Genomic DNA, 15,893 nt, shown 5'->3' with positions numbered 1-15,893 from the left:
GTCACGGCCGACTCCCCCCCGAGACACCCTTGTAGAGTGGAGTCACGGCCGACTCCCCCTTAGACACCCTTGTAGAGTGGGGTCATGGCCGACTCCCCCCCGAGACACCCTTGTAGAGTGGGGTCATGGCCGACTCCCCCTTAGACACCCTTGTAGAGTGGGGTCATGGCCGACTCCCCCTTAGACACCCTTGTAGAGTGGAGTCACGGCCGACTCCCCCTTAGACACCCTTGTAGAGTGGGGTCATGGCCGACTCCCCCTCGAGACACCCTTGTAGAGTGGAGTCACGGCCGACTCCCCCTTAGACACCCTCGTAGAGTGGGGTCATGGCCGACTCCCCCTTAGACACCCTTGTAGAGTGGGGTCACGGCCGACTCCCCCCCCGAGACAGCCTTGTAGAGTGGGGTCATGGCCGACTCCCCCTTAGACACCCTTGTAGAGTGGGGTCATGGCCAACTCCCCCCCGAGACACCCTTGTAGAGTGGAGTCATGGCCGACTCCCCCTTAGACACCCTCGTAGAGTGGGGTCACGGCCGACTCCCCCCCGAGACACCCTTGTAGAGTGGGGTCATGGCCGACTCCCCCTTAGACACCCTCGTAGAGTGGGGTCATGGCCGACTCCCCCCCCGAGACACCCTTGTAGAGTGGAGTCATGGCCGACTTCCCCTTAGACCATATTATATTATCTTATATACAGAGCCTTCAGAAAGTATTCAGACCCCTTGACTTTTTCCAATTTTTTTCACGTTACAGCCTTATTCTAAAATGTATTAAATAAATAAAAAATCCTCAGCAATCTACACACAATACCCCATAATGACAAAGGAAAAAAAATTTATATATACATTTTAGCAAATGTATAAAACTTTAAAACAGTAATACCTTATTTACATAAGTATTCAGACCCTTTACTATGAGACTCGAAATTGAGCTCAGGTGCATCCTGTTTCCATTGATCATCCTTGAGATGTTTCTACAACTTGATTGGAGTCCACCTGTGGTAAATTCAATTGATTGGACATGATTTGGAAAGGCACACACCTGTCTATATAAGGTCCCACAGTTGACAGTACATTTCAGAGTAAAAACCAAGCCATGAAGTCAAAGGAATTGTCCGTAGAGCTCCGAGACAGGATTCTGTTGAGGCACAGATCTGGGGAAGGTTACCAAAAAAATGTACGCAGCATTGAAGGTCCCCAAGAACACATTGGCCTGCATCATTCTTAAATGGGAGAAGTTTGTAACCACCAAGGCTCTTCCTAGAGCTGGCCGCCCGGCCAAACTGAGCAATCGGTGAAGAAAGGCCTTGGTCAGGGAGGTGACTCTGACAGAGCTCTAGAGTTCCTCTGTGGAGATGGGAGAACCTTCCAGAAGGACAACCATCTCTGGAGCACTCCACCAATCAGGCCTTTATGGTAGAGTGGCCAGACGGAAGCCACTCCTCAGTAAAAGGCACATGACAGCCCGCTTGGAGTTTGCCAAAAGGCACCTAAAGACTCTCAGACCATGAGAAACAAGATTCTCTGGTCTGATGAAACCAATATTGAACTCTTTTGCCTCATGGCCAAGCGTCAAGTCTGGAGGAAGCCTGGCACCATCCCTACGGTGAAGCATGGTGGTGGCAGCATCATGCTGTGGGGATGTTTTTCAGTGGCAGGGACTGGGAGACTAGTCAGGATCAATGCAAATATGAACGGAGCAATGTACAGAGAGATCCTTGATGAAAACCTGCTCCAGAGCGCTCAGGACCTCAGACTGGGGCGAATGTTCACCTTCCAACAGGACAACGACCCTAAGCACACAGCAAAGACAACACAGGAGTGGTTTCAAAGACAAGTCTCTGAGTGTCCTTGAGTGGCCCAGCCAGAGCCTGGACTTGAACCTGATCAAACATCTCTGGAGAGACCTGAAAATATCTGTGCAGCGACGCTCCCCATCCAATCTGACAGAGCTTGAGAGGATCTGCAGAGAAGAATGTGAGAAACTCCCCAAATACACGTGCCAAGCTTGTAGCGTCATACCCAAAACAATTTGAGGCTATAATCAATGCCAAACGGGATTCAACAAAGTACTGAGTAAAGGGTCTGAATACTTATGTAAACATTTCTAAAAACCTGTTTTAGCTTTGTCATGATGGGGTATTGTGATGTCATTATAGGGTATTGTGATGACTTTATGGGGTATTGTGATGTCATTATAGGGTATTGTGATGTCATGATGGGGTATTGTGATGTCATTATGGGGTATTGTGTGTAGATTAATGAGGGGGGGAATAAAATGTAATACATTTTTGAATAAGGCTGTAACCTAACAAAATGTGGAAAAGGTAAAATGATTTCCAAAGGCACTGTAATGTTACCCAGACGTTAGAGAGCAGAGTGCTTGAGGAAGGATTGTCGTAACCACATGGATTTGAAAGGTATGAAATTCAAAGTGAAAGGTATGTGAGGCTATTTGCTGGTGGAGGAGATTCCACTATCCCATATGTATTGGCTCTGGATGCTTAAGGATATCATATATTTTCAGTTCGCCCTGCATTGTTTGTATATGGTTATGGAACCAAGATGGCTTTTGAAATATACCAAACCACCGTTTCTTAACTCTCAACACATTGCTGCTCATTAAGTGAAACCAGAGTTCTGTGATATTGTCTTTGATTTTAAAACGGAGCGTACATAGAAGTGATTTAACATCCGGAGCTGTTGGGTGTTTCATTCTACCATTGCTACATGTGTGTGTTGTTGACTGACTGTGTGGGGATATGAACTCAATAATTTATACATACTATTGGACATAATATTATTGGTAAGAAAATGGGACACCGTTATAAACCCTGTATTGACAAATACATTCAACAATGCGTGTGGCAGAAAGATTTATCCAGAGTATAAAGTACAAGGTTAATAATATATAATAATATATAATATGCAATTTAGCAGATGCTTTTATCCAAAGCGACTTACAGTCATGCGTGCATACATTATACATACGGGTGGTCCTGGGAATTAAACCCACTATCTTGCAGTTGCTCTTTAAAATCAATAATCATATGTCAAAATCAATTTGTTTTTCCTAAAGTTTAACAGAATATAAGTAAATCTACTACTGTCTTGTAGTGTTGTCAGGTCTTATAAAAAAAAAATAGTGAGATGTTTTAACCCTCCCTCCAGAAACACATCTCTACCTGTTCCCCCCCTCCCCCCCCCAGAAACACATCTCTACCTGCCCCCCCCCCAAACCCTCCACCCAGAAAACGGAACACATCGTGTTCGTGAGAGTCTCGTCTTTCCATAAAAGGGGTAATAATAGTTTTGTAGGCCAAATGGTTCAGACGCTACATACGACTTTGGGATGTCTCATTGTCAAAAAACAGATATCTCTAGCAAACTCACAGATTTTTATGGGGATATATTCGCAACATTTTCAAAGATTTTACTGAGTTACAATCCAGTCAATTTAAATAAATGTAAATAAATCCCTAATGCATGGATGTCACATGACTGGGAATACAGATATGCGTCTGTTGGTCACAGATACCTTTAAAAAAAAGTAGGGGTGTGGTTCAGAAAACTGCAGTCAGGTCAAGACCTTGGTGAGGATGACGAGCACACAGATGAGCTTCCCTGAGACGTTCAAGACCCCGGTGAGGATGACGAGCACACAGATGAGCTTCCCTGAGACGGTATCTGACAGTTTGTGTAGAAATTCTACGGTTGTGGAAACCCACAGTTTCCTCACCTGTCCGGGTGGCTGGTATCAGATGATCCCACAGGTGAAGGAGGTGAAGGTCCTGGGCTGGTGTGGAGGTCCTGGGCTCCCTCTCTGGTTCTCCCCTCCCTAGCCCCCAGCCCCCCCCTCTCCGGTTCCCCCCTCCCTACTTCCCCCACCAAAATAATAAAAAAGAAATAAAAATAATAAGAACCATTTTTAGACCTTCATAGTTTAGTTAGTAGACTTGATGTTACGGTGGGTAATGAAGAAAAAAGAAAGAAACAAGTAAATATTACAGAATGTAAACAGTCAAATAGACACAAATAGGCTCTTAATCCATTGGCAGAATTTATTATCAGAAAAATGGTTTATGTTCCCACAGGTTTATTTATTTATTTAACATTTATTTAACCAGTTAGGCCAGTTGAGAACAAGTTCTCATTTACAACTGCGACCTGGCCAAGACAAAGCAAAGCAGTGCGACACAAACAACACAGAGTTACACATGGGATAAACAAACGTACAGTCAATAACACAATAGAAAAGTCTATATACAGTGTTGAAATGTAGTAAGATTAGGGAGGTAAGGCAATAAATAGGCCATAGTGGCAAAATAATTACAATTTAGCAATTAAACACTGGAGTGATAGATGCACATAAGATGAATGTGCAAGAGGAGATACTGGGGTGCAAAGGAGCAAAAAATAAATAACAACATGGGGATGAGGTAGTTGGATGGGCTATTTACAGATGGGCTGTGTACAGATGCAATGATCGGTTAGCTGCTCTGACAGCTGATGCTTAAAATTAGTGAGGGAGATATGAGACTCCAGCTTTAGGTGAATTGTGGATGGCCAGATTATGCCTATCTGCTAAAGTGAAATAGACCTGCTTGTTTTTTCTTGTCATACAATGAATGTCCCACACCTTAATATGGTGTTTACTATTTACAATCGGTAGAAAACAAGTCCATTAATTCATTGTCAGCTAAAGAAAGCCACGATAAGGCCATGCGTATCAAAGCATGCCAATAGAACCGGAAACTTAAACATTTTCTTTGTGAAACGTTTTCTTGACTGTCTGTTTCCCGCTGAGACAGATCAGATACGTGGATTTTGTCTCTGGGTTGACAGGAGCTGAAATATAAAATCCTGATTAAGAACAAAAAACTCAGTCCTCAGAGTGAGCCAGAGACAGAGGATAGGAGAGAGAGAGACTCAGAGGACAGGAGGGAGAGAAACTCAGAGGACAGGAGAGAGAGAGACTCAGAGGACAGGAGAGAGAGAGCCTCAGAGGACAGGAGAGAGAGAGACTCAGAGGACAGGAGAGAGAGAGACTCAGAGGGGGAAGACAGTGAGGAAGAGGATGACGATGAGGATGAGGAAGAGGAGCCTAATCTCAAAACAAAGCACCATTCCAAATTGAAACGGTCAGGGAAGAAAGTAAGTCAGGGTTCTTAATGAGGTATGATATCAGGTATTGTACACTGGTATACTAGATTAGAGGACACAGAGAAACTGTTCCTGTACATCTCCCTATAAACACTAGCACTAAAGCACGGTCAGTGAGGTTAGACATATGCGGAGATTGTCCTGTCCCTAACCTTAATCCTAACTCTAACCCTAGAGCTTAATTTCCACTCCCCAGCTCAACCCTAACCCTAGCCACAACCTTAACCTCTCTCTCTCTTTCTCTGTCTCTCTCTCTTTCCCTCCCTCCACAGAAGAGGAAGAAGGCAGCAGTAGTTGCTGAGTCTCTATCTAACCTGGTGGTCTACACCAAGTCGGTGAAGTTCCACAGCTTCAGCCATGCCAGAGAACACCAGCAGTACTATGAGAACAGCTCTCTGGGGGAGAAGAAGGCTCACAAGCTGGTCAAGACCTCAGGTTTTGTACCTTGGAAGACTTACCAAATGAGTGTTTAAAACTGCACATGGGGGGGGGGGGGGGGGGGATATCTAGCAATGTATGAAATGTTGAACACAGGCAGCAGTAAAAACAGGAGTTGAGTGGCTCATATTCATACTGCTAGTGAAAAGGAAAAAAGACTGTTGAGATTGGAATGAAAAGAGACTGTTGAGATTGGAATGAAAAGAGACTGTTGAGATTGGAATGAAAAGAGACTGTTGAGATTTGAATGAAAAGAGACTGTTGAGATTTGAATGAAAAGAGACTGTTGAGATTTGAATGAAAAGAGACTGTTGAGATTTGAATGAAAAGAGACTGTTGAGATTTGAATGAAAAGAGACTGTTGAGATTTGAATGAAAAGAGACTGTTGAGATTTGAATGAAAAGAGACTGTTGAGATTTGAATGAAAAGAGACTGTTGAGATTTGAATGAAAAGAGACTGTTGAGATTGGAATGAAAAGAGACTGTTGGAGATTGGAATGAAAAGAGACTGTTGAGATTTGAATAAAAAGAGACTGTTGAGATTTGAATAAAAATAGACTGTTGAGATTTGAATGAAAAGAGACTGTTGAGATTTGAATGAAAAGAGACTGTTGAGATTTGAATGAAAAGAGACTATTGAGATTTGAATGAAAAGAGACTGTTGAGATTTGAATGAAAAGAGACTATTGAGATTTGAATGAAAAGAGACTATTGAGATTTGAATGAAAAGAGACTGTTGAGATTTGAATGAAAAGAGACTGTTGAGATTTGAATGAAAAGAGACTGTTGAGATTTGAATGAAAAGAGACTGTTGAGATTTGAATGAAAAGAGACTGTTGAGATTTGAATGAAAAGAGACTGTTGAGATTTGAATGAAAAGAGACTGTTGAGATTTGAATGAAAAGAGACTGTTGAGATTTGAATGAAAAGAGACTGTTGAGATTTGAATGAAAAGAGACTATTGAGATTTGAATGAAAAGAGACTGTTGAGATTTGAATGAAAAGAGACTGTTGAGATTTGAATGAAAAGAGACTATTGAGATTTGAATGAAAAGAGACTATTGAGATTTGAATGAAAAGAGACTGTTGAGATTTGAATGAAAAGAGACTGTTGAGATTTGAATGAAAAGAGACTGTTGAGATTTGAATGAAAAGAGACTGTTGAGATTTGAATGAAAAGAGACTGTTGAGATTTGAATGAAAAGAGACTGTTGAGATTTGAATGAAAAGAGACTGTTGAGATTTGAATGAAAAGAGACTGTTGAGATTTGAATGAAAAGAGACTGTTGAGATTTGAATGAAAAGAGACTGTTGAGATTTGAATGAAAAGAGACTGTTGAGATTTGAATGAAAAGAGACTATTGAGATTTGAATGAAAAGAGACTGTTGAGATTTGAATGAAAAGAGACTGTTGAGATTTGAATGAAAAGAGACTATTGAGATTTGAATGAAAAGAGACTGTTGAGATTTGAATGAAAAGAGACTGTTGAGATTTGAATGAAAAGAGACTGTTGAGATTTGAATGAAAAGAGACTGTTGAGATTTGAATGAAAAGAGACTGTTGAGATTTGAATGAAAAGAGACTGTTGAGATTTGAATGAAAAGAGACTGTTGAGATTTGAATGAAAAGAGACTATTGAGATTTGAATGAAAAGAGACTGTTGAGATTTGAATGAAAAGAGACTGTTGAGATTTGAATGAAAAGAGACTGTTGAGATTTGAATGAAAAGAGACTGTTGAGATTTGAATGAAAAGAGACTGTTGAGATTTGAATGAAAAGAGACTGTTGAGATTTGAATGAAAAGAGACTGTTGAGATTTGAATGAAAAGAGACTGTTGAGATTTGAATGAAAAGCACAATCAGTAAACAGGTCATTGTGCTACGGTGTGGAGATAGAGTGGAGGGGAATGACGCAGTGAGAGATGAGTTATGATGAATTTCACATAACAGCCATTATCAGCCTCTTGTTACTGTAATGGCTCCTTGATGTGCTATTGTTTTTAAGCACAAAGCCTACGTATAATGCTGCAAGGACACCCTGTCCCCGAACGAGTAGTACCAATTTAATCAGCCGTTTGTGACAAATGCTATTCCTTCGTCTTCACCGAATCTGATGAGGTCACATGATGACCGTAACTTCTAGTTGATGTGATGCTAATGAAGTTACCGTGTACTTTTCTAGTCTCCTCGTGTCATTTTAGTTCATATAGCAGTCCATCGTATCCAGAGAAACGTACAACAACCACATATTCTCATCCCTCAGCTCCAGATTTCATCCAGCACAACATGGTGTTCATCACCAGGATCTACCCAGCCGGATCTAGAACCATGTCCTCCAACTACAACCCTCAGGGGTTCTGGAATGTGGGCTCACAGCTGGGTAGGTGGACAGAAAAAGTTTTTGAATGAGCTCCATGTTCACACCCAAAACTTCCTGAAATGCCAATTAGAACGTAATGGTCTAATTGGCACGTAATGGACCGCTTTGGTGTGATTGTTATTTCTTGCCGTGTTTAAATGTGAGAGTTTGGGTGAATGCGATCTTCAATTCATTCATTATGGAAAATAAACTTGACGTTGCATTTGAGAATAGTCAAAAAAACGTTAAAAAATAAAATGTTTTTCTGGCACAGACATTCAGTTCATATTCCTTTCATGACATCTTTGTTTCTTTGGTAAGACTGAGATTATGACAACATCCATTTTAATTGCTTGAAGGCAGAAGGAGATGAAACCCCTTTGTCATTATATTTGACATCAATAAACAAATCAAACTCTATTCAAAGACCCCTGGCTGTGCTTGGTAATGTTGAACTGTAAGGAAATACATTGAATGTTTAAATTTTGTGTTTTTGTAGTCCAATCCCAGTCTAATCTAGGCTGACAGAGAGCTGGAGAATGTAATCTGTCTGGTCTTGTCTGTGCCCGTGTGGCAATGCTGACATTGTGTCATCTGGTAACCCAAACGGACCTCGTGCATCTGGTAACCCAAACGGACCCAGTGCATCTGGTAACCCAAACGGACCTCGTGCATCTGGTAACCCAAACGAACCCAGTGCATCTGGTAACCCAAACGGACCCAGTGCATCTGGTAACCCAAACGGACCCAGTGCATCTGGTAACCCAAACGGACCCAGTGCATCTGGTAACCCAAACGGACCCAGTGCATCTGGTAACCCAAACGGACCCAGTGCATCTGGTAACCCAAACGGACCCAGTGCATCTGGTAACCCAAACGGACCCAGTGCATCTGGTAACCCAAACGGACCCAGTGCATCTGGTAACCCAAACGGACCCAGTGCATCTGGTAACCCAAACGGACCCAGTGCATCTGGTAACCCAAACGGACCCAGTGCATCTGGTAACCCAAACGGACCCAGTGCATCTGGTAACCCAAAACGGACCTCGTGCATCTGGTAACCCAAACGGACCCAGTGCATCTGGTAACCCAAACTGACATTGTGTCATCTGGACTCTTCTTACAGTGGCTCTGAACTTCCAGTCGTTGGGCCTGCCCATGGACCTGAACAACGGGCGTTTCCAGGACAACGGTGGCTGTGGTTACGTCCTCAAACCCCTCCTCCTCAGAGTCAATCAGTGGGGCTTTGATCCAAACAGTTACCGTCACAACCTGAAGCCAGCACACCTACTGCTGAAGGTACTAGAACTGGGTGATGCAACGATGTGGGGGTGTAGGGGGGGAGGGGGTGTAGGGGGGCAGGGGGTGTAGGGGGGGAGGGGGTGTGAGTGGGGAGGGGGTGAATGTGGGGGGAGGGGGTGTTGTGTGGGAGGAGGTGAATGTGGGGGGAGGGGGTGTTGTGTGGGAGGAGGTGAATGTGGGGGGAGGGGGTGTTGTGTGGGAGGAGGTGAATGTGGGGGGAGGGGGTGTTGTGTGGGAGGAGGTGAATGTGGGGGGAGGGGGTGTGTGGGGAGGGGGTGAATGTGGGGGGAGGGGGTGTTGTGTGGGAGGGGGTGTTGTGTGGGAGGGAGTGAATGTGGGGGGAGGGGGTGAATGTGTGGTAGGGGGTGTTGTGTGGGAGGGGGTGTTGTGTGGGAGGGGGTGAATGTGGGGGGAGGGGGTGTTGTGTGGGAGGGGGTGAATGTGGGGAGAGGGTGAATGTGGGGGGAGGGGGTGTTGTGTGGGAGGGGGTGAATGTGGGGGGAGGGGGTGTTGTGTGGGAGGGGGGGTGAATGTGGGGGGAGGGGGTGTTGTGTGGGAGGGGGTGTGAGTGGGGAGGGGGTGTTGTGTGGGAGGGGGTGAATGTGGGGAGAGGGTGAATGTGGGGGGAGGGGGTGTTGTGTGGGAGGGGGTGAATGTGGGGGGAGGGGGTGTTGTGTGGGAGGGGGTGAATGTGGGGAGAGGGTGAATGTGGGGGGAGGGGGTGTTGTGTGGGAGGGGGTGTGAGTAGGGAGGGGGTGAATGTGTGGGAGGGGGTGAATGTGGGGGGAGGGGGTGTTGTGTGGGAGGGGGTGTGAGTGGGGAGGGGGTGTTGTGTGGGAGGGGGTGAATGTGGGGGGAGGGGGTGTTGTGTGAGTGGGGAGGGGGTGTTGTGTGGGAGGGGGTGAATGTGGGGAGAGGGTGAATGTGGGGGGAGGGAGTGTTGTGTGGGAGGGGGTGTGAGTGGGGAGGGGGTGAATGTGTGGGAGGGGATGTTGTGTGGGAGGGAGTGAATGTGGGGAGAGGGTGAATGTGTGGGAGGGGAGGGGGTGAATGTGTGGGAGGGGGTGAATGTGGGGGAGGGGGTGAATGTGGGAGGGGTGAATGTGTGGGAGGGGGTGAATGTGGGAGGGGGTGTTGTGTGGGAGTGGGTGAATGTGGGGGGAGGGGGTGTTGTGTGGGAGGGGGTGAATGTGGGGAGAGGGTGAATGTGGGGGGAGGGGGTGTTGTGTGGGAGGGGGTGAATGTGGGGGGAGGGGGTGTTGTGTGGGAGGGAGTGAATGTGGGGAGAGGGTGAATGTGTGGGAGGGGTTGAATGTGGGAGGGGGTGTGTGGGGAGAGGGTGAATGTGGGGGGAGGGGAGGGGGTGTTGTGTGGGAGGGGGTGTGAGTGTGGAGGGGGTGAATGTCGGGGGAGGGGGTGTTGTGTGGGAGGGGGTGAATGTGGGGGGAGGGGGTGTTGTGTGGGAGGGAGTGAATGTGGGGAGAGGGTGAATGTGTGGGAGGGGTTGAATGTGGGAGGGGGTGTGTGGGGAGAGGGTGAATGTGGGGGGAGGGGAGGGGGTGTTGTGTGGGAGGGGGTGTGAGTGGGGAGGGGGTGAATGTCGGGGGAGGGGGTGTTGTGTGGGAGGGGGTGAATGTGGGGGGAGGGGGTGTTGTGTGGGAGGGGGTGTGAGTGGGGAGGGGGTGAATGTCGGGGGAGGGGGTGTTGTGTGGGAGGGGCTGCTTCTCTACCTCTAACATACTGCTTCTCTACCTCTAACATACTGCTTCTCTACCTCTAACATACTGCTTCTCTACCTCTAACTTACTGCTTCTCTACCTCTAACTTACTGCTTCTCTACCTCTAACTTACTGCTTCTCTACCTCTAACATACTGCTTCTCTACCTCTAACATACTGCTTCTCTACCTCTAACTTACTGCTTCTCTACCTCTAACTTACTGCTTCTCTACCTCTAACTTACTGCTTCTCTACCTCTAACTTACTGCTTCATTACCTCTAACTTACTGCTTCTCTACCTCTAACTTACTGCTTCTCTACCTCTAACTTACTGCTTCTCTACCTCTAACTTACTGCTTCTCTACCTCTAACATACTGCTTCTCTACCTCTAACATACTGCTTCTCTACCTCTAACATGCTGCTTCTCTACCTCTAACTTACTGCTTCTCTACCTCTAACTTACTGCTTCTCTACCTCTAACTTACTGCTTCTCTACCTCTAACTTACTGCTTCATTACCTCTAACTTACTGCTTCTCTACCTCTAACTTACTGCTTCTCTACCTCTAACTTACTGCTTCTCTACCTCTAACTTACTGCTTCTCTACCTCTAACTTACTGCTTCTCTACCTCTAACTTACTGCTTCTCTACCTCTAACTTACTGCTTCTCTACCTCTAACTTGCTGCTTCTCTACCTCTAACTTGCTGCTTCTCTACCTCTAACTTGCTGCTTCTCTACCTCTAACTTGCTGCTTCTCTACCTCTAACTTGCTGCTTCTCTACCTCTAACTTGCTGCTTCTCTACCTCTAACTTGCTGCTTCTCTACCTCTAACTTGCTGCTTCTCTACCTCTAACTTGCTGCTTCTCTACCTCTAACTTGCTGCTTCTCTACCTCTAACTTACTGCTTCTCTACCTCTAACTTACTGCTTCTCTACCTCTAACTTACTGCTTCTCTACCTCTAACTTACTGCTTCTCTACCTCTAACTTACTGCTTCTCCACCTCTAACTTACTGCTTCTCCACCTCTAACTTGCTGCTTCTCCACCTCTAACTTACTGCTTCTCCACCTCTAACTTACTGCTTCTCTACCTCTAACTTACTGCTTCTCCACCTCTAACTTACTGCTTCTCCACCTCTAACTTACTGCTTCTCCACCTCTAACTTACTGCTTCTCCACCTCTAACTTACTGCTTCTCTACCACTAACTTACTGCTTCTCTACCTCTAACTTACTGCTTCTCTACCTCTAACTTACTGCTTCTCTACCTCTAACTTACTGCTTCTCTACCTCTAACTTACTGCTTCTCCACCTCTAACTTACTGCTTCTCTACCTCTAACTTACTGCTTCTCCACCTCTAACTTACTGCTTCTCCACCTCTAACTTACTGCTTCTCCACCTCTAACTTACTGCTTCTCCACCTCTAACTTACTGCTTCTCCACCTCTAACTTACTGCTTCTCCACCTCTAACTTACTGCTTCTCCACCTCTAACTTACTGCTTCTCCACCTCTAACTTACTGCTTCTCCACCTCTAACTTACTGCTTCTCCACCTCTAACTTACTGCTTCTCCACCTCTAACTTACTGCTTCTCCACCTCTAACTTACTGCTTCTCCACCTCTAACTTACTGCTTCTTTACCTCTAACTTACTGCTTCTCTACCTCTAACTTACTGCTTCTCTACCTCTAACTTACTGCTTCTCTACCTCTAACTTACTGCTTTCTCCACCTCTAACTTACTGCTTCTCCACCTCTAACTTACTGCTTCTCCACCTCTAACTTACTGCTTCTCCACCTCTAACTTACTGCTTCTTTACCTCTAACTTACTGCTTCTTTACCTCTAACTTACTGCTTCTTTACCTCTAACTTACTGCTTCTCTACCTTTAACTTTTTGGGGTTACGTTACAACATCCACTTCCACAGCAACATAGATAGACTAAAACATTATCTCTGCGAAGTCAAAGACCAGTTTCAGTTGGTTAGTCATCACGCTCTGGCCGCCCGGTCTACATTAGCACACTCAAGGAGAATACTCTACAGACTCCAATTAAACGTTGTCCTTTTTGTACTGAATATGTAAACAAGCTGCTCCAGTGCACGAGAAAGAGAGATGCTTGTAGGTTTTATTCAGAAGACACTGTTCCATTCTAAATACACTCAAAGGTCAAGCGCAGTGGAATGCATTCCAAATACAAAATCAAATCAAAGTTTATTTGTCACGTGTGCTGAATCCAACAGGTGTAGACCTTACAGTGAAATATTTACTTACAGGCTCTAACCAATAGTTCAAAAAAGGTATTAGGTGAACAATAGGTAAGTAAAGAAAGAAAAACAACAGTAAAAAGACAGTGAAAAATAACAGTAGCGAGGCTATATACAGTAGAGAGGCTATATACAGTAGAGAGGCTATATACAGTAGAGAGGCTATATACAGTAGAGAGGCTATATACAGTAGCGGGGCTATATACAGTAGAGAGGCTATATACAGTAGAGAGGCTATATACAGTAGCGAGGCTATATACAGTAGCGAGGCTATATACAGTAGCGAGGGTACATACAGTAGAGAGGCTATATACAGTAGAGAGGCTATATACAGTAGCGAGGCTATATACAGTAGAGAGGCTATATACAGTAGCGAGGCTATATACAGTAGCGAGGCTATATACAGTAGAGGCTATATACAGTAGAGAGGCTATATACAGTAGCGAGGCTATATACAGTAGAGAGGCTATATACAGTAGAGAGGCTATATACAGTAGCGAGGCTATATACAGTAGAGAGGCTATATACAGTAGAGAGGCTATATACAGACACCGGTTAGTCAGGCTGATTGAGGTAGTATGTACATGTAGATATGGTTAAAGTGACTATGCATATATGATGAACAGAGAGTAGCAGTAGCGTAAAAGAGGGGTTGGCGGGACACAATGCAAATAGCCCGGTTAGCCAATGTGCGGGGGCACTGGTTGGTCAGGCCAATTGAAGTAGTATGTACATGAATGTATGACTATGCATATATGATAAACAGAGTAGCAGCGTAAAAGAGGGGTTGGGGGGGGGCACAAAATGCAAATAGTCCGGGTAGCCATTTGATTACCTGTTCAGGTGTCTTATGGCTTGGGGGTAAAAACTGTTGAGAAGCATTTTTGTCCTAGACTTGGCACTCCGGTACCGCTTGCCATGCGGTAGTAGAGAGAACAGTCTATGACTGGGGTGGCTGGGGTCTTTGACAATTTTTATGGCCTTCCTCTGACACCGCCTGGTGTAGAGGTCCTGGATGGCAGGCAGTTTAGCCCCAGTGATGTACTGGGCCGTGCGCACTACCCTCTGTAGTGCCTTGCGGTCGGAGGACGAGCAACTGCCGGACCAGGCAGTGATGCAACCAGTCAGGATGCTCTCGATGTTGCAGCTGTAGAACCTTTTGAGGATCTCAGGACCCATGCCAAATCTTTTTAGTTTCCTGAGGGGGAATAGGCTTTGGCGTGCCCTCTTCACGACTGTCTTGGTGTGTTTGGACCAATCTAGTTTGTTGTTGATGTGGACACCAAGGAACTTGAAGCTCTCAACCTGCTCCACTACAGCCCTGTCGATGAGAATGGGGGCGTGCTCAGTCCTTCTTTTCCTATAGTCCACAATCATCTCCTTAGTCTTGGTTACGTTGAGGGATAGGTTGTTATTCTGGCACCTCCCGGCCAGGTCTCTGACTTCCTCCCTATAGGCTGCCTCGTCGTTGTCGGTGATCAGGCCTACCACTGTTGTGTTATCTGCAAACTTAATGATGGTGTTGGAGTCGTTTCTGGCCATGCAGTCGTGGGTGAACAGAGAGTACAGGAGGGGACTGAGCACGCACCCATGGGGGGCTCCAGTGTTGAGGATCAGGGTGGCAGATGTGTTGTTACCTACCCTCACCACCTAGGGGAGGCCCGTCAGGAAGTCCAGGATCAAGTTGCAGAGGGAGGTGTTTAGTCCCAGGATGCTTAGCTTAGTGATGAGCTTTGAGGGTACTATGGTGTTGAACGCTAAGCTGTAGTCAATGAATACCATTCTCACATAGGTGTTCCTTTTGTCCAGGTGGGAAAGGGCAGTGTGGAGTGCAATAGAGATTGCTTAATCTCTGGATCTGTTTGGGCGGTATGCAAATTGGAGTGGGTCTAGGGTTTCTGGGATAATGGTGTTGATGTGAGCCATTACCAGCTTTTTAAAGCACTTCATGTCTACGAACGTGAGTGCTATGGGTCTGTAGGTATTTAGACAGGTTTCCTTTGTGTTCTTGGGCACAGGGACTATGGTGGTCTACTTGCAACATGTTGGTATTACAGACTCAATCAGGGACATGTTGAAAATGTCAGTGAAGACACCTGCCAGTTGGTCAGCACATGCCTGGAGCACACGTCCTGGTAATCCGTCTGGCCACGCAGCCTTGTGTATGTTGACCTGTTTAAAGGTCTTACTCACGTCGGCTACGGAGAGCGTGATCACACAGTCCTCCAGAACAGCTGATGCTCTCATGCATGCCTCAGTGTTGCTTGCCTCGAAGCGAGCATAGAACTGATTTAGCTCATCTGGTAGGCTCGTGTCACTGGGCAGCTCGCGGCTGTGCTTCCCATTGTAGTCTGTAATAGTTTGCAAGCCCTGCCACATAAGATGAGCGTCGGAGCCATTGTAGTATGATTCAATCTTTGCCCTGTATTGATGCTTTGCCTGTTTGATGGTTCGTCGCGGTGCATAGCAGGATTTCTTATAAGCTACCTTGAAAGCGGCAGCTCTACCCTTTAGCTCAGTGCGAATGTTGCCTGTAATCCATGGCTTCTGGTTGGGGTATGTACGTACAGTCACTGTGGGGATGACGTCTTCGATGCACTTATTGATTAAGCCAGTGACTGATGTGGTGTGCTCCTCAATGCCATCGG

The 15,893-nt window shown here is 45.7% G+C and overlaps 1 protein-coding gene across 1 annotated transcript in view; it reads left to right on the top strand.

Annotated features, from left to right (window-relative positions):
* LOC139584233 (1-phosphatidylinositol 4,5-bisphosphate phosphodiesterase zeta-1-like) overlaps positions 1–15,893 on the top strand; it is a 39,075-nt gene that overhangs the window by 11,776 nt on the left and 11,406 nt on the right. The window contains exons 5-7 of the mRNA XM_071415846.1: positions 5,438–5,597; positions 7,866–7,982; positions 9,088–9,260. Of these exons, the coding sequence (XP_071271947.1) occupies positions 5,438–5,597; positions 7,866–7,982; positions 9,088–9,260 (450 nt within the window). The remainder of the gene's footprint in view (positions 1–5,437; positions 5,598–7,865; positions 7,983–9,087; positions 9,261–15,893) is intronic.

The sequence above is a fragment of the Salvelinus alpinus genome, chromosome 9 (assembly GCF_045679555.1).
Source record: "Salvelinus alpinus chromosome 9, SLU_Salpinus.1, whole genome shotgun sequence".
NCBI lineage: Eukaryota > Metazoa > Chordata > Actinopteri > Salmoniformes > Salmonidae > Salvelinus > Salvelinus alpinus.
Note: the sequence above shows the minus strand (reverse complement) of the source record. Positions and strands in the feature narration are given on the sequence as shown.